Source organism: Ovis aries, chromosome 21 (assembly GCF_016772045.2).
Source record: "Ovis aries strain OAR_USU_Benz2616 breed Rambouillet chromosome 21, ARS-UI_Ramb_v3.0, whole genome shotgun sequence".
NCBI classification, from domain to species: domain Eukaryota; kingdom Metazoa; phylum Chordata; class Mammalia; order Artiodactyla; family Bovidae; genus Ovis; species Ovis aries.
Window position 1 is genome coordinate 38082894 of NC_056074.1, and position 25835 is coordinate 38108728.

The following is a 25835-nucleotide window of genomic DNA, read 5'->3' on the forward strand; positions in this document are numbered from 1 at the left end:
TCGAACTATGTTGGCAAATGATATGTTTGTTGTTGTTGAAGGGTTTGAGAGTGACGATGCAGGAGGAGCTGAAGACAGCACAGATGAAAACTACTGTGTTTGACTTGTTCCGCACACCCAACCTGCGAAAAAGAATCTGTCTTCTATTCTTTGTGAGGTGGGCTTGCTCACAGTGCATGGCAACATTCAAAGAGTTGGAGCATAAAACTATTTATTTCAAAGGTTACAAAAGTGTTGTGAGAGGGAGATGGTGATTTGAAAATAAAAGATGAGGGAAACACAAATTAAGACTCACAAGAAACTGATTGTATGATGAAGAGTTAGTTAGATTTTATCACTCTATCTGTCTCTTCACTAGAGACTGATGTTGAGAAATTCCATTAAGAACAGATCTTAGCACTTATTTTTCTATATTTATCTTTCAATTTAATTGAAGCAAAATTTTAAAACAAACATGAAGAGATCAAGAATATATATGAATCAATGAATATGTCAATATGTAAAAATGTAACCAACCTCCAGGTCAAGATGGAAAATTCTAATCTGCTAATAGAAAACTAACGAATAATTTGTAGTATATTTGTACAATGTAATTTGTACAAATTTGTACATTTGTACAGTGTAGTATCTTACAGCTGTTAAAATGATTGAACTAGGGCCAACTGCACCAACATAGATGCAGCTGTAAAAACATAATGAAAAAGAAAAATTCAGAATGATTTGTGATTTATCAGCATGATTCCAATTGAAAAAAGGTGAAACAATCCTATACACAATACTATACCAGTATGCATAGGATATACACATGTGTAACAAAAATAGAAGAGCAAGCATGTCAATGGTAAGTATCAGCCCCTTTGGGAGGACTGAAGGAGAAGAGATCAAAAAGGAACATACAGGGAGCTTTCAGTTGTATCTATAAAACTTTAATGCTATTAAGTGAGTAAATAAGTAAAGCAATTAGACAACATACTGAAATGGTGGATACATATTATTCTCTTTATTTTTCCTGTGTGCAAGAAATACTTTTATAATAAAATATTTTAATTAAAAAATGAAACATAAACCTGAAGAGATTAAGAATATATACAATCAATGAATATGTCCATATGTAAAAATGTAACCAACCTCCAGATCAAGACAGAAAATTCAAATTTCCCAGGAGTTCCTGTGAACTATCCAGTTGCACAACAACCACCACCAGCACTACTTCCTGACTCTCTTCTCTCCTCACTACCCTCTCTTGTGAAAAATAAAAATTAGCAACTGTTCTTATCTTCTTCACTACACATGAGTGTTGCCTGATTCTTTTACATAATGTAAATGACAGATGGATTCAGAGACAGCCCCCTTTCTTTATGCTCATTCACAAAGATTCATCCATTCAGTTGGTTTAACAGTAGGCTCTTCTCCTCCCTAGGGCTTTAGTTTCCACTAGATGATTAAGCTACAATGTCTACATGTATTCCAGTGTTGGTGAACTGTTACTTGTTTTCAATTTGTATTCAGCTTATTTGAGTGTTGGGGCTTCCCAGGTGACTCAGATGGTAAAGTATCCACCTGAAATGCAGGAGACCTGGGTTGGATCCCCGGGTCAGGATGATCCCCTGGAAGAGGGCATGTCAACCCACTCCAGTATTCTTGCCTGGAGAATCCCATGGATAGAGGAGCCTGGTTGGCTACAGTCCATGGGATAACAACGAGTTGGACATGACTGAGTGATTAACACTTTATTTGAGTGTTAGCACAATGGTTCCTGTGAAAATCTCATTCATTATGCCATGAGAGTATATAAGTACTTGTATTTTGATAGAGTCAAAAGGAGAAAATTTAAATATAATTCTAAATTTTTGAAGATTTAACAATCAAGAATGAAAAGCATACATGACAATATAGACATTCCCCAAGCTTAAGAAAGTAGCTATTGTATTGCACAATTTACATCTTCCTAGGAATACCCTAGCAGACTGCTTCTGTATTTAACTGCATTGTGCTTTTTCACCTTTTCCATACCCACTAGGACACAGACTTTTGTTCCTGAATCCTAGATAATCAGAGGGGAATGAAAAAGCAGAGATAATGGTCAAGAGAGGACTTGCTTGCAATTGCTGTGGTCTGTGGTGTTTCTTCTGTTGTAATGTCTAAATGTAGCTCTCTCTGGGTGTAGTAGATCATTAAAGTGGACTCTTTTCCCTTAGATGTTTTCTGGGTGAAAGGTTGATCCCAAGTTGGAATATTTGATTCCGTTTCTGCTGGTGCGGTAGATGTATGTTTGCTCTTCTGAATTCTCACATGTTCTCTTAGCCCTATGAAATCTTATATGAACTTTGAATTCCCCAGAACTGTGTTAAAACCCAGGATATTATGCTCCCAGGTCAAGAAGACACACATGGTATCTTCACAGCTTTAATCACTAGTTGAGAAAAGAGAAATGGTTTACAATATTGGGTTTGGGGTAGGAGATGTCAGACTCACAGCACACAGACAAACCTCAAAAAGTATTTCTTTTTCTAAATTCCTAGTTTTAGTCTTCTCCATTCAATTTCTATGTAGCATCCAATTTGCTGACCAGAGCAGATATGCTTTCCTGTCACTGCCAACTCTATGCTCAGGGACTCAGACAAAAGAAAGACAGAAGGAGTATTGTTTTCATATATTTGTTATTCAGTTACTCAGTCGTGCCCTACTCTGAGACCCCATGGACAGCAGCAAGCCAGGTTTCCCTGCCCTTCACCATCTCCTGGAGTTTGCTCAAAGTCATGTCCATTGAGTTGATGATGCCATACAACCATCTCATCCTCGGTCATCCCCTTATCCTCCTACCTTCAATCTTTCCCAGCATTAGCATCTTTTCCAGTGAACCGGCTCTTCACATTAGGTGGCCAAAGTATTGGAGTTTCAGCTTCATTATCAGTCCTTCAAATGAATATTCAGGGTGATTTCCTTTAGCATTCACTGTTTGATCTCTTTTCAGTCCACGTGACTCCATGTAATTATTTATGATAATTTTACCTCTAAAATTGGAGAAATCAGATTGGGACTTTATTCTTTAACCTTGACCATTAGCTGCCTGGGTGAATATAATCATCAACTGTAGCATCTGGGCTCTAAATTTTATGACTTCTGTCTCTCCTCTTTTGTTTACTACAGATTTGGGACCACAATACCCTATTTTGGCATCTTCATCAATCTACAACACTTTGGGAGCAACATATTCCTCTTCCAGGTCATCTTTGGAGTTCTCACTTGCTTAACCCGATGTCTTATACCTCCAGTATTGAATCACATGGGCCGTCGACCAACCCAGACGCTTTTCATGTTCCTGGTGGGACTTTCCATTTTGGTCAACACGTTTGTGCCCCAAGGTGACAGAAGACTAGGCTCTGGGGAAAGGAAGGGTCTTTTTCTACTCCTTCAGGGACTGCAATTGATCACACTTGTTGGAAGCCAGGATTAAAGAGAGATCCCAATTAAGGGCTAAGTATTCCCCCCAAACCAATATGATTGTTAATGAGAAACTCTGCTAATAAGCTGTTGAGAAATGAGTCACGTGTCGGTGAGGGACAAATCAGGCATATGTTTATATTCACTCCATTATGGAAATGTTGGAAACTAGTGCCATTTATTTCAGTTTCTCCAGAACAGCAATTGTTCACTTTCTCTTCACCCATTCACTCTTTTGGGCTTCCCTGATGGCTCAATGGTAAAGAATCTGTCTGACAAAGCAGGAGCCACAGGAGATGCAGGTTCAGTCCCTGGGGCAGGAAGATCCCCTTGAGGAGGAAATGACAACCCATTCCAGTATTTTTGCCTGGGAAATCCCATGTACAGAGGAGCCCAGCAGTCTACAGATCTATGGGGTCACAAGGAGTCAGACAGTACTGAGCACACATACACTCATTCACTCTTTTAATAACAAACATGGAGGGGCAAGGTCTTGCAATTATATTCCAGGTGAGGACACAATATGGTCACCCCCCTGGGCTCCTCATTACCAGCTTTAATGACTGGTCTACTTCCCCATATCTATGTATCCACATGTGACTGTGGGGTTAAGTCACCATAACTACATCTCTTGCTTATGGAAGTCTTCCAGGAAATTTAAAAAAAAAATCCTCTTCTTCAAGTAGTGAAAGAGTGTAGAGCAGGAAGAAGAGTTTAAGCATATTAAAACCCTTTTCAATTCCCTGTTAGATTACTTCATATGTTGATAGAATAATGTTACGTAATGACTAGGAGAAACTTAGTGGGCACAATGTCTTGCCATCTCCCAATGCAGAAATATGTTTTACATCCTCATAGACTGGTGAACTCTGCTTCTCAGAATATCATTGATGATGCAGGCTTACTGCCTTACAGTAAAGTTTGTTTCCAATATTATATAGCTATAATTAGATTTCTTTTTATATTGCTCAGAAAATTGATTCTTTGAACATTTGAACATAGGGAACAAGTGTTTCCCTAATTTTGAATTGGGACTTCTCTGATGGCTCAGTGGTAAAGAACCTGCTTACCAATGCAGAAGATGTGGGTTCTATCCCTGGGTCAGGAACATCCCCTGGAGAAGCAGATGGCAACCCACTCCAGTATTCTTGCCTGGAAAGTCCCATGGATGGAGGAGCCTGGAGGGGCTATAGTCCTTGGGGTTACAAAAGAGTCAGACATGACTTTGCAACTAAACAACAACAGCAACAAATTTTGACTTCTTTTTTTTTTTTTCTAGTAGGTTTCCATTCTTCCATTTTTTTCATAGTAAGTTTCCTAATAAAATAAAATTTAAAAAAAAAAAAAACAAGAAAAAAAACCCCTAAAATTGATCTAGATCTAGATCTTCTGCCTGTCCTTTCAGAGATTAGTCCTGTCCTTCTAGTACTCTCTGGTGTCATGCTTACCCTCATGGTGATGCTGTATCTGCTCTAGGTTGACTGACTCATTTGGGTTTACCTGGGACTTTTCTGATTTTATCAATGAAAGTCTCACCTTATTAAAATCTGCTAATTCCCAGGTACACCGGGATGACTGATAACTCTAAATTCTGCACTTTAATCATAAAGTCCTCGAGGTTAGAGATGAGCCTTAGATTCAGGAATTGACTGTATGATGGTCCTACCTTCTGCCATTAGGATATAACAAGTACTGGAACTGAATAAGTAAACGAATTTCTGCCAGATTCATTTTTTCTTCTGCTTCTCCAGTAAATCTCACCTATGTGAAGAGATTTGCTGCGATTAATCCAGATACCTTTATGTAGTTTTTATCACCTATATTTATAATTTTACATTTTTCATTTGTTCAGCCACCCCATGATCACTGCCACTGTACAATTTTCTACAATATATTTCAAACATACAGGTAAAGCAGTAGGTTTTTTTTCCCCCTGACTAAATTTGGTGGATGCTGATTCCTTCTACATAGTTATTTTAATCTCTCTGATCTTCTTGTCTCCAGAAATGCAGACCGTGCGTGTGACTTTGGCAAGTGTGGGAATGGGCTGTGTTGCTGCCTCTAACACCAGTATTTCTGTCCACTTTGTTGAACTCCTCCCCACTCTTGTCAGGTATATGAGTTTATGAATGTTCTGCCGCCACCCCCCAAAAAAACTTTCCCAGCTAACTGATGGTTGCTGCAGGGATAAGCATAATAGGAAATGTTAGCTATAAAGCAATTGTTTTTAACTGTACCAGTGATATGCTAACAGCAATTATAGCCACAGTTTGTTGAAAAAGCTGATTTGGGACAATGCACTGTCCTAAGTGATACTTCAGTGCTTCATTTCATTAACTTTTGGGGCCATTTGTTAGAATAGGTCTAGGTGTAATGTTCTGTTTAGTTATGACAATGGGTCTTTCACACTTTGATCCTGACAAAGACAGTTGGAAAATCACAGAGCAAATTGCAAAAATAAGTGTTGTCATCAAACCCAAGTATTTAATAATTGTTTCATATTGTCTTCCATAATCATGTCAAAATAATAGATCATAAATTACAAGTGCAGATTTTTACTGAATTATTACAAAAATTATTACTTATCATTATTTAGAGCAAAAGCTGCAGGCATAGATATGATGGCTAGTAGGTGTGGGGCAGCACTGGCTCCCCTGCTGATGACCCTGGTGGTGTATCTACCCACTCTGCCCTGGATCATCTATGGAGTGTGTCCCATCATTGCTAGTCTTCTCGTCCTTCTCCAACCTGAAACCAGACATCTGCCTCTGCCTGACACCATCCAGGATGTGGAAAATAAGTGAGTAACTTGCTACCAACCCCTGCAAGGGACTGTGTGCTTTGAATCTGTAGGTGAGAAAGGCAACACACTGCGTGGGTCCTTCAGATCACTGAGCCTTGCCAGGGACACTTCCAGGTTGGGTCATTGCCTTCACGAGAGGCAGCGTCATTTCTACCCACTGTGTGTTCACGTCTAGACTGCAGAGATTCCCTCTTCCCTGTTCTTATTGGTAGTTTTAGTGCTGAAGTGATGGTAATTATCTCTGTTGTGAGGGCACATCCTACCTGCCCTCAAGAGGAACACACATTCCTGATGGTGTTTCATGGTCCTCAGATCCATAAAAGCCTGGTATATGAAAGGGAAACAAACATGAAGGAATAATGTTAGGAAAATCACATAGAGTTAATGATTCTCTTTGAAAAGAAAATTAATATTATGTATGTGGCCATTAGAATCAGACAATTTGCTTCCACAAGTAATGGAAAGATTGGTACAGGGAAAATAGAAACTGACAAAATATATTTCAAAATAAGAAAAATGGTATATTAGTGACCTGGCGCCCATAATCATGGTTCACAAAGTCAGTGACTGAACAGAAATGATTGCCTCATAGTTACTTAGCTTTTAAGTCTGAGCTCAAGTTGTTGGCAGGTTCATGCCCCATCGGTAGACTCTAGGGAAGGGTCTGCTCCAGGTCTCTCCTGGTTTCTGGTAGCACCTTTGCTTGTGGCAGAATAACTCCATTCATGACACCTCCCTGGCACACTTCTATGCCCAAATGTTCCCTTTGAATAAAGATACTAATCATATTGGATTAGGGGCCCATTCTAGCCCAATATAACCTCATCTTAATTAATTTTATATGCAACATTCTTGTTTCCAAATATGGCAACCTCAAATTCTGAGCTACTGAGAGTTATGACCTCAGTGTATGAATTTTGGGAAAGACATAATTCAACCCACAACAGATGGGGAGTGGCCTTAGATCTTCAGTTCACCTCTTGGCTTTCCAAAGGTGTTGTTGATCAGAGGTCTAAAGAGACCCAAGTGAGAGTAGCAATTTTCAAACTACTTTCTTGGGTCTGCACAGTCTGCAGAGCCTTTTCCAGCATGAATGTCAACCCTATGGATTTTATTGGATTACAAGAAGTTGATGGTTAGAAGTTCAGTTTGTACTTGTGCAGGGAGGGTATCTGAACTTATTTTCATGTTTTTCTCTTTTTTAATGTTTATTTTTATTTGCTAATTGGCTGGTTGATTTGTTGTTTCTATTTTGTTTCTCCGGGAAACACTTCTCAAGAAAAGTAAATGAGGAAGATTTCTGCATAAAAGTGACAAAATTTTAAGGACATTTTATGACTGACCAGGGAGGAAAGGAAAAATATGAAGAACAAAAGTTGGAGTTTTCCTTAATATCTACAAAGTAGCAAGTAAATATACAGGAAAATTAAATCTAATTTATAATTATTGCCTTAGTAATCACTTAAACATATGATTTCTTGGTACATGTTCCATGAGCAGTTCAATATTTAAGGAAAGTAGTTGAAAAAGTTTAAGATCTATCAATAAATTATTAATAGACAAGATAATTCAGAAACAGAGGAATGTCATGGAATTAGTATGTGACTGCTTGATGTGTGGGACAGCATATGGTGAACTGTCCATAAATGTACAGAATAATATAAGATATGAAACCAAACATCAAAAGAAATCTAGAAACAGATACTAATATATATGTGTGTATATATAAATAAATATATATATACTTAAGACATGATACATTTGACATCATAAATCTCTCCAAATAGAAGGATTATGTGATATGTGGAAATACATTCATTGAAATAAGAATGTTGACCTTCTCATGGTGAAATTTTAAATGATTATTACTTTCTCTTTGCAATTTTCTCTTTTCATATTTTCAATAGTAAGCATATGTAATTTAAAATTCTTTGAATTTATCAACATTGAATGGCAAATATAGAAAAAGCAAATTTTAAAATGTGTATGTATTGAATATAATCACTGAAAATTAAAGTTATATTCTTAGTGCCATGGCTAATTAATAAGAAAAGCTTTTCTAATTAATAGTAATTATTGAAGAGAAATGGTAATTAATAAATGACAAATCCAGTTTGAAATATAGGTTTTCATTTTTAAAACAGCAGATTTAACAAATTATTGTCTCATTTTGGGTTAAGGCACACAGTGATGGGCATTCATAAATGTGAAAACATGCTATAATCTAAGAAATCAAACATGTTATAGGCTGTGGGAAACAATTGGCATTTTATTAAGAGTTTTATTCCAAAACTGAACCAGGAATAAATAGACAATCTTAACAGACCCATCACAAGCACAGAAATCAAAACTGTAATAAAAAATCCTCCAACAAACAAAAGCCCAGGACCAGATGGCTTCACAGCTGAATTCTACCAAAAATTTAGAGAGGAGCTAATACCTATCCTACTCAAACGCTTCCAGAAAATTGCAGAGGAAGGTACACTTCCAAACTGATTCTATGAGGCCACCATCACCCTAATACCAAAACCGGACAAAGATGCCACAAAAATAGAAAACTACAGGCCAATATTAATGAAGAACATAGATGCAAAAATCCTTAACAAACTTCTAGCAATCAGAATCCAACAACACATTAAAAAGATCATACACCATGACCAAGTGGGTTTATCCTAGGGATGCAAGGATTCTTCAATATTCACAAATCAATCAATGTACTACACCACATTAAACAATTGAAAGATAAAAACCATATGATTATCTCAATAGATGCAGAGGAAGCCTTTGACAAATTCAATATCCATTTATGATAAAAAAAAAACCCTCCAGAAAGCAGGCATAGAAGGAACATACCTGAACATAATAAAAGCCATATATGATAAACCCACAGCAAACATTAACCTCAATGGTGAAAAATTGAAAGCATTTCCCCTAAAGTCAGGAACAAGACAAGGGTGCCCACTCTCACCACTACTATTCAACATAGTTTTGGAAGTTTTGGCCACAGCAATCAGAGAAGAAAAAAGAAATAAAAGGAATCCAGATTGGAAAAGAAGTAAAACTCTCACTGTTTGCAGATGACATGATCCTCTACATAGAAAACCATAAAGATACAACCAGAAAATTACTAGAGCTAATCAATGAATCTAGTAAAGTTTCAGGATATAAAATTAACACACAGAAGTCCCTTGCATTCCCATACACTAACAATGAGAAAACAGAGAAATTAAGGAAACAATTTCATTCACCATTGCAATGAAAATAATAAAATATTTAGGAGTAAATCTACCTAAAGAAACAAAAGACCTATTTATAGAAAACTATAAAACACTGATGAAAGAAATCAAAGATGGCCCAAATAGATGGAGAAATATTCCATATTCATGGATCAGAAGAATCAATATAGTGAAAATGTGTATACTGCCCAAAGCAATCTATAGATTCAATGCAATCCCTATCAAGCTACCAATGGTATTTTTCAGAGAATAAGAACAAATAATTTCACAGTTTGTATTGTGAAATACAAAAAATATTGAATAGCCAAAGCAATCTTGAGAAAGAAGAATGGAACGGGAGGAATCAACCTGCCTGACTTCAGACTATATTACAAAGCTACAGTCGTCAAGACAGTATGGTACTGGCCCAAAGACAGAAATATAGATCAATGGAACAAAATAGAAAGCCCAGAGACAAATCCACACACCTATGGACACCTTATCTTTGACAAAGGAGGCAAGAATATACAATGGAGAAAAGACAATCTCTTTAACAAGTGGTGCTAGGAAAACTGGTCAACTACTTGTAAAAGAATGAAACTAGAACACTTTCTAACACAATACACAAAAATAAACTCAAAATGGATTAAAGGTCTAAATGTAAGACCAGAAACTATAAAACTCCTAGAGGAGAACATAGGCAAAAACTCTCCGGCATAAATCACAGCAGGATCCTCTATGACTCACCTCCCAGAGTAATGGAAATAAAAGCAAAAATTAACAAATGGGACCTAGTTAAACTTAAAAGCTTTTGCACAATGGAGTAAACTATAAGCAAGGTGAAAAGACAGCCTTCAGAATGGGAAGAAATAATAGAAAATGAAGCAAGTGAGAAAGAATTAATCTCAAAAATATATAAGCAGCTCCTGCTGCTCAATTCCAGAAAAATAAATGACCCAATCAAAAATGGGCCAAAGAACTAAATAGACATTTCCCCCAAAGAAGACATACAGATGGCTAACAAACACATGGAAAAAATGCTCAACATCACTCATTATCAGAGAAATGCAAATCAAAACCACAATGAGGTATTATCTCATACTGGTGAGAATGGCTGCTATCAAAAAGTCTACAAACAATAAATGCTGGAGAGGGTGTGGGGAAAAGGGAACCCTCTTACACTGTTGGTGGGAATGCAAACTAGTACAGCCACTATGGAGAACAGTGTGGAGATTCCTTTAAAAACTGGAAATAGAACTGCTATACAACCAAGCAATCCCACTGCTGGGCATACACAGAGGAAACCAGCAATGAAAAAGACATGTGTATCCCAATGTTCATTGCAGCAATATTTACAATAGCCAGGACATGGAAGCAACCTAGATGTCCATCAGCAGATGAATGGATAAGAAAGCTGTGGTACATACACACAATGGAATATGACTCAGCTATTAAAAAGAATGCATTTGAATCAGTTCTAATGAGGTGGATGAAACTGGAGCCTAATATACAGAGTGAAGTAAGTCAGAAAGAAAAACACCAATGCAGTATATTAATGCATATATATGGAATTTAGAAAGATGGTAACCATGGCCTTTTTTGCGAGACAGTGAAAGAGACACAGGTGTAAAAATAGGCTTTTGGACTCTGTGGGAGAAGGTGAGGGTAGGATGATTTGAGAGAATAGCATTGAAATATGTATATTACCATATGTGAAATAGGTTGCCAGTCCAGATTCGATGCGTGAGACAGGATGCTCAGGGCCAGTGCACTGGGATGACCCTGAGGGATAGGATGGGGAGGGAGGTGGGAGGGGGTGTTTAGGATGGGGGACACATGTACATCCATGGCTGATTCTTGTCAATGTATGGCAAAAACCACTACAGTATTGTAAAGTAATTAGCCTCCAATGAAAATAAATGAATTAATTTTTTAATAGAGTTTTATTCAATTGTTGGTTCTGAAAATACTTGTAGGGCACATATAACTTACAAAGGACTTGACTTATTACCATGGACAGAGATTTAATGAGAAACAAGTATGAAATCAGATAAAACAGATAGTCCACAAATGCAGTTTCATGGTCACATTGTGATTCTCTACTAGTCCATTTAATTTTTACCTTGGAGGCTCAAGTCTCTGTCACTTGGCAGGATTCCATAATTATTTTGGGTCCATGTACCTCAAAATCTTCCCATTTGAGGGCTCAAGATACTAGCATCTTCATACAAAACCAAGATTATGAGTTAGAGATCAAAGAAGGAGTTTTCGCTTATCTATTTAAAAGTGATTTCTAGGTCTCCAGTAGTGCACTCTGTCCATGTCCACTTGACATTCTATAGCTCCTTGCCTTTTGCAATAGACTTTGTCAAATATACTGACATGAATATACAGTTATTTTCTTGTTTAGTCTCTGTAAGTGGTGAATTACACTGGTTCTTTTTTAAATGTTATTTATAATTGGAGCATAAATGCTTTACAGTGTGATTCAGCCACATGTGTACCCATGTTCCCTCCCTCGTGAACTTCCCTCCTACTCCCTTGCCATCCCATCTCTCTGGGTTGTCACAGAGCACCGGGTTGAGCACCTTGTGTTATACCACAACTCCCCATTCAGTTCAGTTCAGTTGCTCAGTTGTGTCTGACTCTTTGAGACCCCATGAATCGCAGCATGCCAGGCCTCCCTGTTCATCACCATCTCCCGGAGTTCACTCAGACTCACATCCATCGAGTCCGTGATGCCATCCAGCCATCTCATCCTCTGTCATCCCCTTCTTCTCCTGCCCCCAATCCCTCCCAGCATCAGAGTTTTTTCCAATGAGTCAACTCTTCTCATGAGGTGGCCAAAGTACTGGAGTTTCAGCTTTAGCATCATTCCCTCCAAAGAAATCCCAGGGTTGATCTCCTTCAGAATGGACTGGTTGGATCTCCTTGCAGTCCAAGGGACTCTCAAGAGTCTTCTCCAACACCACAGTTCAAAAGCATCAATTCTTCAGTGCTCAGCCTTCTTCACAGTCCAACTCTCACATCCATACATGACCACAGGAAAAACCATAGCCTTGACTAGACGGACCTTAGTCGGCAAAGTAATGTCTCTGCTTTTGAATATGCTATCGCTATCTGTTTTATATGGTCATGTATATGCTTCAGTGCTACTCTCAATTTGCCCCACCCTCTCCTTTGCCCGCTGTGTCCACAAGTCTGTTCTCTATGTTTGTGTCTCTATTCCTGCCCTGCAAATATGTTCATCAGTACCATTTTCCCTAGATTCCATAAATGTCATTAATATGCAATATTTGTTTTTCTCTTTTAGACTTACTTCACTCTGTATGGGACTTCCTGGTGGCTCAGACAGTAAAGTGTCTGCTCACAATGCAGGAGACCCAGGTTTGATTGCTGGGTTGGGAAGATCCCCTGGAGAAGGAAATGGCAATCCACTCCAGTACTCTTGCCTAGAAAATTCCATGGATGGAGGAACCTGGTGGGCTGCAGTCCATGGATTTGCAAAAGAGTCAGACACAACTGAGTGACTTCACTTCTCTCTTTCACTCTGTATAACAAGCTCCAGGTTCATCCACCTCATGAGAACTGACTCAAATCCATCCTTTTTATGGCTAAGTAATATTCCACTGCATATAAGTACCACAGCTTCTTTATCCACTCATCTGCCACTTCCATGTCCTGGATGTTGTAAATCATGCTGCAATGAACATTGGGGTACATGTGTCTTTTTCAATTATGTTTTCCTCAAGGTATATCTCCAATAGTGGGATTGATGGGTCACTGCAGGCATGAAATTAAAAGACGTTTGCTCCTTGGAAGAAAAGTTATGACCAACCTAGACAGCATATTAAGAAGCAGAGACATTACTTTGCCAACCAAAGTCCGCATAGCCAAAGCTATGGTTTTTCCAGTAGTCCTGTATGGATGTGAGAACTGGACCATAAAAAAGGCTGAGCACCTACGAATTGATGTTTTTGGCCTGTGGTGTTGGAAAAGACTCTTGAGAATCCCCTGGACTGCTAGGAGATCCAACCAGTCAATCCTAAAGGAAATCAGTCCTGAATATTCATTGGAAGGACTGATGATGAAGCTGAAGCTCTAATACTTTGACCACCTGATGCAAAGAACTGACTCATTGGAAAAGACCCTCATGCAGAGAAAGATTGAAGGCAGGAGAAGGGGATGACAGAGGATGAGATGGTTGGATGGCATCACTGACTTGATAGACATGAGTTTGAGCAAGCTCTGGGAGTTGGTGATGGACAGGGAATCCTGGCATGCTGCAGTCCATGGGGTCACAAAGAGTTCGGCATGATGAGCGACTGAACTGACTGATGGCAGTTTTATTTCTGTGTTTTTTTAAGGAATCTCCATACTGTTCTCCATAGTGGCTTTACTGATTTACACTCCCACCAACAGTGCAAGAGGGTTCCCTTTGCTCCACAATAGCCATTCTGACCAGTGTCAAAACAGATATATTTTAAAGTGTTAAACTAAGCTTCCACTAGAATAAGCCTGCTTGTTCAGGGTGTGATGACCTTTTAAAAACAACATAGTGGGAACTGACATATATATACTTTTGATACTATGTATAAAGAGGAGATTGACACATATACTATTGATACTATGTATAAAGCAGAGAACTGTTGAGAACAGACTGTATAGCTCAGGGAACCCTATCCAGTGCACTGTGGTAACCTGAATGGGAAGGAAATCCAAAAAAGAGGGGATATATGTATATGTAAAGTTGATTCACTTTGCTGTACAGTAGAAACTAGAACAACAGTGTGAAACAACTGTACTCAATAAAAATTAAAAAATAAAGTATTATTTTAATTGATTTTTAAATACTTTAGCAAGAAGTTTTGCATCTATGTTAATGAAAGCTATTGATTGCTAGATCACTTTTCTTCTACTTTCATCTGCTTTTGGTATCAGAATAATGCTACTCAACATAGACTGTTAGGAAGCCTTCTCTCCTCTTCTATTCCTGAAGAAGTTTGTGTAAAACAGGAACTTGGTCTTTCTTAAATATTTGGTGAAAGTTTCCAGTGAAAGTACTTGCAATTTTCTTTGTAGGAAGATGTATAACTATGCATGCCCATTTATTTTATGCAATAAATAGGTAAAGGACTATTCAGCTTCTCTATTTCTTCATGAAAAGTGAATAACAAACTTTTAAATATAAATTTTTAATTTATAATACATTATTATTGATGATAATCAGGATGTTGTACATTAGATCTCCAGAACTTATTTATCTATAGGTGCATGTTGGTGGCCTTGAACATCTTTTTCACAAACCTGGTTACAACATGATGCTCTCTATTTTTATGAGTTTGGCTCTTTGAAATGTTACATACATGTGACATCATATAGTATTTTATTTTTATCTCTGGTGACTTAGCATAATGTCCTCCAGGTCCATTTGTGTTGTCACAAATAGCAGGGTTTTCTTTTTTCTTCGTTGAGTAATAATCCTTTGTACATATAGACCATTTTTAAAAATCCATTTATCCATTGACACCCACTTAGTTTGTTTCCATATCTTGGCTATATTGATAATGCTGCAGTCAAAATGGGAGTGCATTTATCTCCTCAATATACATTTTTAATTTTCTTCAGATGTATACACAGATGTGGGGTTACTGAATCATATGATATTCCTATTTTAAATTTTGTTGAGGAATCCCCACACTGTTTTTCATAGTGGCTGCACCAATTACATTCCCACTATCAATGTAAAGGGTTCCCTTTTTCCACATCCTTAACAATACTTATTACTTTTTGTCCCCTTGCTGATCACTGTTGTAAATGATGTGTGGTGATATCTAATAGTGGTTTTAAAATTTACATTTCCCTGATAATTAGTAATGTTGAGCATCTTTTCATATATCTATTGTCAGTCTTGATGACTGCTTTAAAAAAAATGTTTTGCTCCTCTGCCATTTTTTTAGCTGCTTTTTTTGTTTGTTTATTTTGTTACAGAGTTGTATGAGCTTTTGTATATTTTTAAAATAAATTTATTTATTTTAATTGGAGGTTAATTACTTACAATATTGTATTGGTTTTGCCACACATCAACATGAATCTGCCACGGGTGTACAGGTGTTCCCAATCCTGAATCCCCCTCCCACCTCCCTCCGTATACCATCCCTCTGGGTCATCCCAGTGCACCAGCCCCAAGCATCATGTGTCCTGCATCGAACCTAGACTGGCGATTTGTTTCTTATATGATTATTATACATGTTTTAATGCCATTCTCCCAAATCATCCAGTCTCCCATTTAATTTTGCTGCCTTTTCATTTTGTTGATTGTTTCAGGTCAATTTCATTTGGGATGTGGATGCAAAAATCCTCAGTAAAATACTAAGAAACTAAATATGCATGCATGTGTGCTAAATCATTTCAGTTGTGTCCCACTCTTTACAACCCTGTGGAAGTAGCCCACCAGGCTTCTCTGTTCGTGGGATTCCCCAGGCAAGAATACTGGAGTGGGTTGCTGTGCCCTCCTCCAGGGGATCTTCCTGATCCAGGGATCAAACCTTCATGTCTTACATCTCCTGCATTGGCAGGCAGGTTCTGTACCACTAGCATCACCTGGGAAACTCCAACAAACTAAATATACCGACATATAAAATGATTATAAACACAACCAAGTATTATTAACCCCATAAATACAGAATCAATTTAACATATAATTAAATAATAAAATATAGCATCTTAAAGATAGAAAGTTAAAAATCACAAAATTATGTCATTAGAGAAAGCATTTATCAATAAGTTGAACTCTTTCATAGTAAAAAAGCTTAATAAACACATGATAGAGTGGGACTTCACCCTGATGAAGAGAATATATGTTGTTTCATCTTGTTGATTATTTTCTTTGCTATGTAGAAGCTTTTGAATTTGTTGTAGTCCCACTTTTCTATTCTGATTTTGTCGCCTGTGATTTTGGTCATATCCATGAAATCATTGCCGAGACCAATGTCAAAAAAGTTTTCCCCTGATTTCTTTGAGGTGTTTTGTGGATCCAATTCTGTGTTCAAATCTCTCTTACAAAAGAAATATTATTTGGCCTTAAAATAGAAGCCAGTCCTGCCATATGGGGCAACACAAATAAGCATACAGATATTAAGATAAGTGAAATAAGCCAGTTACAGAAGGACAAATACTGAATGATTATGAGATTTTAAAATTATTCAAACTTATAGAAGCAGAGTAGAATGGCTGGTATTTGTCAGGGGCTGAGGGAGTGGGAACTCTCAGTAGTATGAGGTTTCTAGATAACCCTAGAAAATACCATATTATACATCAAAAACGTGTCAAAGGAATGGATCTCATGTTAAATGTTGCCTTAGAAAACTACAAAAGAACAAAAGGGAATTTTTGGATGTGGTCAATATGGTTAGTACCTTAATGTAATGATGATATCATAAATGTATATATATCTACAAACTCAAAGCGTATATACTAAATGTGTGATAGTTATATATCTATTATACCTCAATTAACCCATAAAAGAGCAGATATGAAGAACATACAGAAGTTGTCACCCTAAATGATGAAAGGCCAATTTCTTCAAAATGAATTCAGGTACAGTATAATGTCAACTATCACCACATATATTCAACAATTTATTGAAAGTTTTAGTGAGAATAATTAGATAAGAAAAAGAAATTATATTGGTTTTGCCATACATCAACAAGAATCTGCCACAGGTATACACGTGATCCCCACCCTGAACCCCCCCTCCCAATTAAAATAAATAAATTTATATTAAAAAATAATAAAATAAATAAAATAAAATTGAGAATCACTATATCATACACCTGTAATTTATATAATACTGTACCTCAACTATACCTCAATAAAAAAATAATGTAAATTAAAAAAGAAAAAGAAATTAAAGACATACATCCATTTTGGAAAAGAAGAAACAAAGCTATTTTTATTTGCAAATGGCATAACTTTATATGTAAAAAATAGCAAACATCCACTAAATACTTATTAGTAATAAATGAGTTTGCCAAATTTTCATGTTAAAAAATAAATTGCAAAATCAGTTTTATATCTCTGGTGATGATGGTGAGTGCTCAGTAGCGTCTGACTCTTTGGGATCCCACAGATTGTAGCTCATGAGGCTCCTCTGTCCATGGGATCATCCTGGCAAGAGTACTGCAGTGAGCTGCCATTTCCTCCTCCAGGGAATCCTCCCGACCCAGGTATGGAACCCATGTCTCCTGTGTCTCCTGCATTGCAGGCAGATTAAAAAAAAAAATCACCTTGGGAGGCCCCCTATTTCCCTAGACTAACAATAGACAACACAAAATTAAATCTATAAAAACCAAATCAATTTACAATAGTATTACAGAGAATAAAATACATACAAAGAAATTAATAGAAGGAGTGCAAGATCTGTCCATTGTTAACCACAAAACAGTGTTAGAAAATAAAGTGGATCTTAATACAGGAATGGAGAAGGCATTGGCGACCCACTCCAGTACTCCTGCCTGGAAACTCCCATGGATGGAGGAGCCTGGTAGGCTGCAGTCCATGGGATCGCTAAGAGTCAGATACAACTGAGCGACTTCACTTTCACTTTTCACTTTCATGCATTGGAGAAGGAAATGGCAACCCACTCCAGTGTTCTTGCCTGGAGAATCCCAGGGACGGTGGAGCCTGGTGGGCTGCTGTCTATGAGGTCGCACAGAGTCAGACACAACTGAAGTGACTTAGCAGCAGTAACAATACAGGAAAAGATATCTTATATTTTTTATCGAGACAAACATTGGCAATAATGCAATATTACTCAAATCAATCTATAGATTGGACACCTTGTCTATCCACATCTCAGCTGGCTTTTTTCCTTTTGGCAGAAATTGACAAGCTGTCATTAGCATTCATATGAAAATCCAAGAACCCAGATTGCCAAAACAATACTGAAAAAGAACTCATTTTTTCAGTTTCAAATATTATTGCAAAGCTATAACATTGTATGGTTGAGGCATAATAGTAGACTTAGAGATAAAGGAATAAAATTGAGAACACAGAAATAAACTCTAAAGTTATGGTCCATTGATTTTCCACAAAAGGAACAAGAAGTCTTTAAGAAATGATGCTTGATCAAAACCACACACTACTATATATAAAATAGATGACTAATAAGAAGCTGCTGTAGAGCACAGGGAACTCTACTCGATACTCTGTAACAGCCTATATGGGAAAAGAATCTAAAAAGAAGGTGGATATATGTATACGTATAACTGATTCACATTGCTATACAGCAGAAACTAGCACAACATTGTAAATAAACTATACTTCAATAAAACTTGAAAAACTACAATGAAGTATCATACTACACTTGTCAGAATGGTTATTATCAAAATGTCTATAAATAATAAATGCTGGAGAGGATGTGCAGAAAAGGGAACCCTCCTACGCTGTGGGTAGGAATGTAAATTCATGCAGCCACTATGGAGACCAGTATTGAGGTTCCTTCAAAACCTGAAAATAGAGTTACCATATATGGTCCAGCCATCTCACTCCTGGGCATACATCCAGAAAAGATAAAAATTCTAATTCAAAGATACATGTCCAGTGTTTGTAACAGCTCTACTTACAAAGTTGTTGTCCTTTATAGTCGCAGAGTTGTGTCTGACTCTTTTGCAACTCTATAATAGACTCTAGCCCACCAGGCTCCTCTGTCCATGGGATTTCACAGGCAAGAACACTGGAGTGGGTTACCATTTCCCTCTCCAGAGGGGATCTTCCTGCCCCAAGGATCAAAGCTGTGTCTCCTGCATTGGCAGGTGGATTCTTTACCACTGAGCCATCAGGGCATTTGTAATAACAAATAACATTTATGGAAGCAACCTAAAAGTCCATTGACAGAAGAATGGATAAAGAAGATGTGATATTAATACATATAAACAACAGAATATTGCTGATCTATAAAAAGAAGGCAATAATTCCATTTGCAGCAACATGGATGGACCTAGAGAATATCGTACTAAGAGATAAATAAGGCAGAGAAAGACAAATACTGTATTATATTACTTAAATGCTGAATCAAAACTGATACTAATGAACTGGTTTTCAAAACAGGAAGAGATTCACAGACATAGAAAACAAACTTACAGTTATCAAAGGGGAGGGAGGGTGGAGAGAGGAATAAAATAAGAGGTTGGGACTAACATATACACACAACTATATATAAAATAGATAACCAACAAGCATAGCACAGGCACAGGAACTATATTCCATATTCTGTAATAACATATAAGGGTTGTTATATAGTTTCTAGTTCCTTGTTACAATGATCTGTGTTTCTATTGATCAGTTCAGTTCAGTCACTCAGTCATGTCCAACTCTTTGTGACCCCACGAATCGCAGCACACCAGGCCTCCCTGTCCATCACCAACTCCCAGAGTTTACCCAAACTCATGTGCATTGAGTTGGTGATGCCATCCAGCCATCTCATCCTCTGTCGTACCCTTCTCCTCCTGCCCCCAATCCCTCCTGCGGAGTGTGCAGGCCGGCGCGTTTGCTAGGCTGGGGCTTGGGGTCATGGCACCGTGGTGGCTGCACTGCTTTCCAGTGTATGGGCTGCCTCCCTGGGTGTTTTCCCCTGAGATCTCTCTGCCCCAGATCCAGAACTAAACCATGCTGTGGAGTAATTGGGTCTGGGGCCTTGGCCCTGCTCAGATTGGGGAGTGTGGTGAGGAGGCAGCTGCCAGGGCAGAGCTCTCTGTCCATCTTCACTGTTGGAGCCAAAATGTGTGCTCCCTTGTGTGTAAGGACACAAGGGACCCTACAAGACACCTCCAGCCTACCTCTTTGTCCCTACCTCTTTGTCCCAGCAACCAAGGGGGATTGTGCCATCTATGCAGGGCCCCTGGACTGGGATTTCCAGGATGTGACTCAACCAGCTAGCTCCCCAGAGTGAGAGTCTGCCTCTGAAGAACTTCTCTTATTTTAAGACTCCTTTCCTGGGCTGGGATCCTGACCCTATGCCTTTCCTCTGTCCTCCTCTGTTATGTGGAAATCTGTCTTGCATCTTCAGTTGTATAGGAGTTCTGATAATTTCTAGTTAATATTTTGTAAGAATTGTCCCATATGTTGATGTATTTTTCATGTGCTTGTAAGGACAGCTGAACTCCACATCCTCCTACTATGCCACTTTGATCCCTTCCTTCTATATAATAACTTTTATTTATTAAAAATTTTTTTTACATTAAAAAAATTTTTTTCAATAACTTCATTTTATTAGAAAGAAATATAATGATTGATCCAATAACTTCCCTTTTGATGGACATTTAATCTCTTATACTTCTGAGTTTTTATTATCATTTTTTAATTTATTTATTTTTAACTGGAAGATAATTGCTTTACAAAATTGTGTTGGTTCCTGCCATACATCAAGATGAATCAGCCATAGGCGTACATATGCCCCCTTCCTTTGGAGCCTCTCTTCCACCTCCCACCCCATCCCATATCACTAGGTTGTCACAGAGCACCAGTTTGAGCTCCCTGCATCATACAGCAAGTTCCCACTGGCTATCTATTTTGCATATGGTAATGTATATGTTGCTGTTTAGTCACCAAGTTGTGGCTGACTCTTTGTGACCCTGTGGACTGCAGCACGCCAAGCCTCCCTGTCCCTCACCATCTCTCAGAGTTTGCCCAAGTTCATGTCCATTGAGTTGGTGATACCATCCAACTATCTCATCCTCTGTCACCCTCTTCTCCTTTCAAAGTTGTTATATATATTACCATTAGGGGAAAGAAGGACAGGATGGTAATGTACATGCTGCTGCTGCTGCTAAGTCACTTCAGTTGTGTCTGACCCTGTGCAAACCCATAGACAGCAGCCCACCAGGCTCCCCCATCCCTGGGATTCTCCAGGCAAGAATGCTGGAGTGGGTTGCCATTTCCTTCTCCAATGCATGAAAGTGAAAAGTGAAAGGGAAGTCACTCAGTCATGTCCGATTCTTAGCGACTCCATGGACTGCAGCCTACCAGGCTCCTCCGTCCATGGGATTTTCCAGGCAAGAGTACTGGAGTGGGTTGCCATTGCCTTCTCCGGTAATGTACATAACAACTTTTAAATGACAGAAGTAAAATAACAGAAAACAGATTACTAGATGCCAAAGGTAGGAAAGGGAATGACAAGAGCAAGGGGAGGTGGCATATTTCTAACAGTACAAAATTAAGGATTCCTGTGGAGAGGGAATTCTTTAGTATCTTGACTGTGGTGATGGGCACAGAAAGATACACAGATAATAAAACTATGGTACTAAGTTCAAGAACACACAAATACAAGTACAGGAAAAACTGGGAAAACCTGAATAAGATCGGGAGACAGTGTAACTGTCAATATGTTAGCTGTGATTATCATATTACCATTTTATAAATATTACTATTGGGGGAAACTGAGTGAAGTGCATGTATGTAATATTTTTCTTGCTCCTGTAATGAGTCTTCAATAACATCAATAAACATTTCAATTAAAAGTATGAATGGGGAACTTCCCTAGTGGTACAGTGGATAGGAAGCCACCTGCCAATACAGAGGGCATGGATTCCATCCCTGGCCCAAGAAGATTCCACACGCTGCAGAGCAAGCCCAAGCACCACAACGACTGAACTCCTGTGCTGCAGCCACTGAAGCCCTGGAGACCGTGCTCCCAGAGAAGCCACTGCAGGGAACAGCCCACACAGAACTCCGGAGAGCAGCACCTGCTCACCGCCGCTTAGAGAAAGCCTGAGGGCAGCTGTGAAGACCAGAACAGCCAAAAATGAATAAATGAATAAAAACTTTATCAAACATAGCGGACTGGAAAGTTGTAGCTTGTAAACGGTAAGTATAAGAAACTTGGAATTGTTACTTTGAAGTGAGTAAATATATACTCGTGTAGGTATAGCGGAACATTACTAGAGATAACAAGACCAGCCACATTTTGATAAAATGATCAGTTCATCAGGGTTCTGACCGGTAGCACATAAAAGACCCTTAATATATTCTGTAAGTGAAAACCTCAGAAGATAAGCCCTTAGGTGATCTTACCACTGTCTTTCTTCAGTATCTTTATTTGAAGGATTTAAAAATCATTGTGTATTCTTAGTGTGATTGAGACTGAAGCACAATAGCAGTTGCTAAAAGGTAGTAATTGTACCACAATTCACTTTGTTTTAATTAGAAACAAGGGATTATATTTTGTTAATTATTATAGCCTAAAGTCAGTATAAATAAGAAAAGCACTCACTTTCTGTTCTTTCCACAGAAAATTCATAGAGCAGTTCACTTCTGTATCTCTCAAATTCTGTTTTCCAGGAATGACCGAAGACTGTGAAGCAGGTTTATTTTAGATTATTTAAAAACCATGTTCATGTCAAAGTCCAATGATGATTTTACAGAATCACTGAGGACAAGCGCATTAAGTGAGTAAACCTTTAAACAGATTTAATGTTCATCAGATAGAGGAATCTTTGGTAAATAATTTTCTCTATGACTTTACTAAAAAGCCAATACCTCGTGATTCCAGAAGGACTGAGGACACTGCTTCCACTGCTCTCTTACAGCAGCGAAGTGACGAGAACCGTTGATGACAAACTGGTGTGAGGTCACATAGATTCCATGTGAATTAATGAAAAGAAAATTTTCCCTCCCTTTGCCTCTTCACAATGACTTTTGAGGAGCTCCTTAATGAAGTTGGTGGCCTGGGAAAATTCCAGATCCTTCAGATGGTTTTAGCTCTTCCTCTTGTTGGGATAGCAGCCTGTCATATACTGTTGGAGAACTTCACTGCTGCCATTCCTAGTCATCGCTGCTGGGTCTACATCCTGGATAATGCCACTGGGATCCTCAGCCCTGATGTCCTTCTGAGAATCTCCATCCCACTGGATTCAAACTTAAAGCCCGAGAAGTGTCATCGCTTCCTCCACCCCCAGTGGCAGCTCCTTCACCTAAATAGGACCTTCCCCAACATGTCTGACCTGGACACGGAGCCCTGTGTGGATGGCTGGGTGTATGACCACAGCCTGTTCTCCTCCACCATTGTGACTGAGGTAAGGCCCCATTTTTCTCTTCTGAATAGTTGGTGTGGGTGTTTAGAATAACATAAAATAGACACTGTTCAAATCTTCAGTTACTGAGAAGATAATGTAATGAGTTCTCTTTTACTCTTTCAGTGGTTTTTATCTTTTTATTTATTTATTTTTTAATTAATTTATTTATTTTACTTTACAATACTGTATTGGTTTTGCTTATCTTTTTAAATTGCCCAGAACTTACATTATAATAACAGCTTTCCTTGTGGCTCAGACAGTAAAGAATCTGCCTGTAATGTAGGAGACCTAGGTTTGATCCCTGGGTCAGGAAGGCCCCCTGGAGAAGGGAATGGCTACCCACTCCAGTATGCTTGCCTGGAAAATTCCACAGAGAGTGGAACCTGGCACATGGGGTCACAAATAGTCAGACACAACTGAGTGACTAACACTTTCACTTCCTTTTTAATTAAAATTGAGAATGAGGAAATCAGAAAACTGGATATGAATTTTACTGTCACCAAACTTAAAATTTAATGAGGAGGTTGATGTTTAGATAAGTACATGTTTGATATAATGTGTAAAAAATTGTTTTTAGTTGCATGTTCTCAGCCTAGTTGTAATTAGAAGTACTTCTATTAACTTTAAAAAATTCCATTTCCTGACTAATTTTCAGAGAAACAAATCAGTGTATTTCACTCTAGGTGTGATCCAGATATCAGTGATTAAAAAAAAAAAATCTCAACTATTTTCAGTGTATGGAAAAGATTGAGGTATGCAACGCTAAGTGAATATAAAGATTGGTCCTGATAAAATCTGAAAGATTGAGTTGAGAATTTCTAGAAAAGCCATGCTTAAACTGGGACTTAAATAGAATAGGCGAGTAAATGTAGGAAAGGAAAGCAGAATGTACTCACTGAGGGCTTTAAAATGCTGTGGCGCTCCTCTGTGCTGGTTTCCTTCTCTTCCAGTGGGACCTCATATGTGATCACCAGTCACAGAAATCAGTGGTTCAGTTTGTATTCATGGCTGGAATGCAGGTGGGAGGCTTCATATACGGCCATCTCTCAGACAGGTGAGTGTCTCCCAATCACTGCTGCCCTTCCACTGTGTGTTTTCACAGTTTATGATTGTTTCATAGAGAAATCATTACTGAGTTCCCATACACAGTTTACACTGTGGGTTGTCTTGGTTCCCTGGAAATTATAGATGGAAATGTAGAATTAGACTCATTCTGATGCATGCCGTTTTGTTGCCACTGGGCTCTCTGTGCTGGACACAGAAATGTCACCTCCATAACATCTGAGGGGAATTTCAGAATAATACTTAGAGGTGAACTATCATAAACTTCATTTATAAAGTTGAGAAGGAATTACCACTGGGAAGAAGAGGAAGGTGCTTCAAGACAGGAAGTTCTTGTTCTGTGAAAAATGCCACTGATAATTTGATAGGGATTGCATTGAATCTGTAGATTGCTTTGAGTAGTTTGAGCAAACTCTAGGAGATAGTGAAAGTGAAAGTGAAGTCGCTCAATCGTGTCCAACTCTTTGCGACCCCGTGGACTGTAGCCCACCAGGCTCCTCTGTCCATGGGATTCTCCAGGCAAGAATACTGGAGTGGGTTGCCATTTCCTTCTCCAGGGGATCTTCCCAACCCAGGGATCAAACCTAGGTCTCCCACATTGCAGGCAGGAGATAGTGAAGGGCAAGGCAACCTGGCATGCTGCAGTTCATAGGATTGAGAAGAGTCAGATACATCTAGAGACAGAAAAATAGCAATGCATTAAAGAAAAGAACCTCGGAATATATGAAACAATCACTGATATAACTGAAGGGCAAAGTAGTTCTCTATTCATAGCTGAGAAGGTCAGTACTTCAGTTTTAGTAATGGATTAAACATCTAAGCCAAATAATAGTAAGGAAATACAAAACTTGAGCAGCACTACAAACTACTAGAGCTAACAGACATGGATAGAACTTCCTTCTTGATGAAAGAATACACATTTGTTTCATGGAGTATTCGCCAGACTTGACCATGTATGAGGCTCAAAGCCAAAAATCAGAAAATTTTGCAAGATTTCTAGGCTTTTTAGATGTCCTGAGGTGACAATGTATGATAAAAAGTAGGGCTAGTGAATTAACCAATCTGTAAATAGTTTTGTTCTAATTGATAAAAATAAAAGGCAACATCTTAGACATGGAATTGTTAAACCATCTCTGAGAAATGTGAGTCACGACTTATTCATTTAGGTTGGCAGCAGAGGAGCAGAAGCAACTATAGAGTGAGGGCTGTGTGTGGATGTGTTCATATTTGTAGTTTGAT

The 25835-nt window shown here is 38.3% G+C and overlaps 2 protein-coding genes across 11 annotated transcripts in view; both read left to right on the forward strand.

Moving 5' to 3' along the window:
- The window catches only part of LOC101118571 (solute carrier family 22 member 10-like), a 31363-nt gene extending 15516 nt beyond the window's left edge, over window positions 1-15847 (forward strand). The window contains exons 6-10 of one of the 7 annotated variants that reach the window (XM_060404048.1): window positions 42-157; window positions 3151-3365; window positions 5449-5557; window positions 6041-6244; window positions 12776-15847. In XM_060404048.1, the coding sequence (XP_060260031.1) occupies window positions 42-157; window positions 3151-3365; window positions 5449-5557; window positions 6041-6244; window positions 12776-12992 (861 nt within the window). In that variant the 3' untranslated portion in view covers window positions 12993-15847. Of the gene's footprint in view, window positions 1-41; window positions 158-3150; window positions 3366-5448; window positions 10098-12775 lie in introns of those variants that run through there. The other 6 variants (XM_042238303.2, XR_009597835.1, XM_060404049.1 and 3 more) reach the window with 6 other exon arrangements.
- Window positions 15848-17580: 1733 nt separating this feature from the next.
- The window catches only part of LOC114110035 (solute carrier family 22 member 10-like), a 35814-nt gene continuing 27559 nt past the window's right edge, over window positions 17581-25835 (forward strand). Inside the window, exons 1-5 of one of the 4 annotated variants that reach the window (XM_060404053.1) lie at window positions 17581-17690; window positions 21982-22326; window positions 22801-22907; window positions 22992-23534; window positions 24485-24588. In XM_060404053.1, the coding sequence (XP_060260036.1) occupies window positions 23151-23534; window positions 24485-24588 (488 nt within the window). In that variant the 5' untranslated portion in view covers window positions 17581-17690; window positions 21982-22326; window positions 22801-22907; window positions 22992-23150. Of the gene's footprint in view, window positions 17691-21216; window positions 22908-22991; window positions 23535-24484; window positions 24589-25835 lie in introns of those variants that run through there. The other 3 variants (XM_060404054.1, XM_060404055.1, XM_042238305.2) reach the window with 3 other exon arrangements.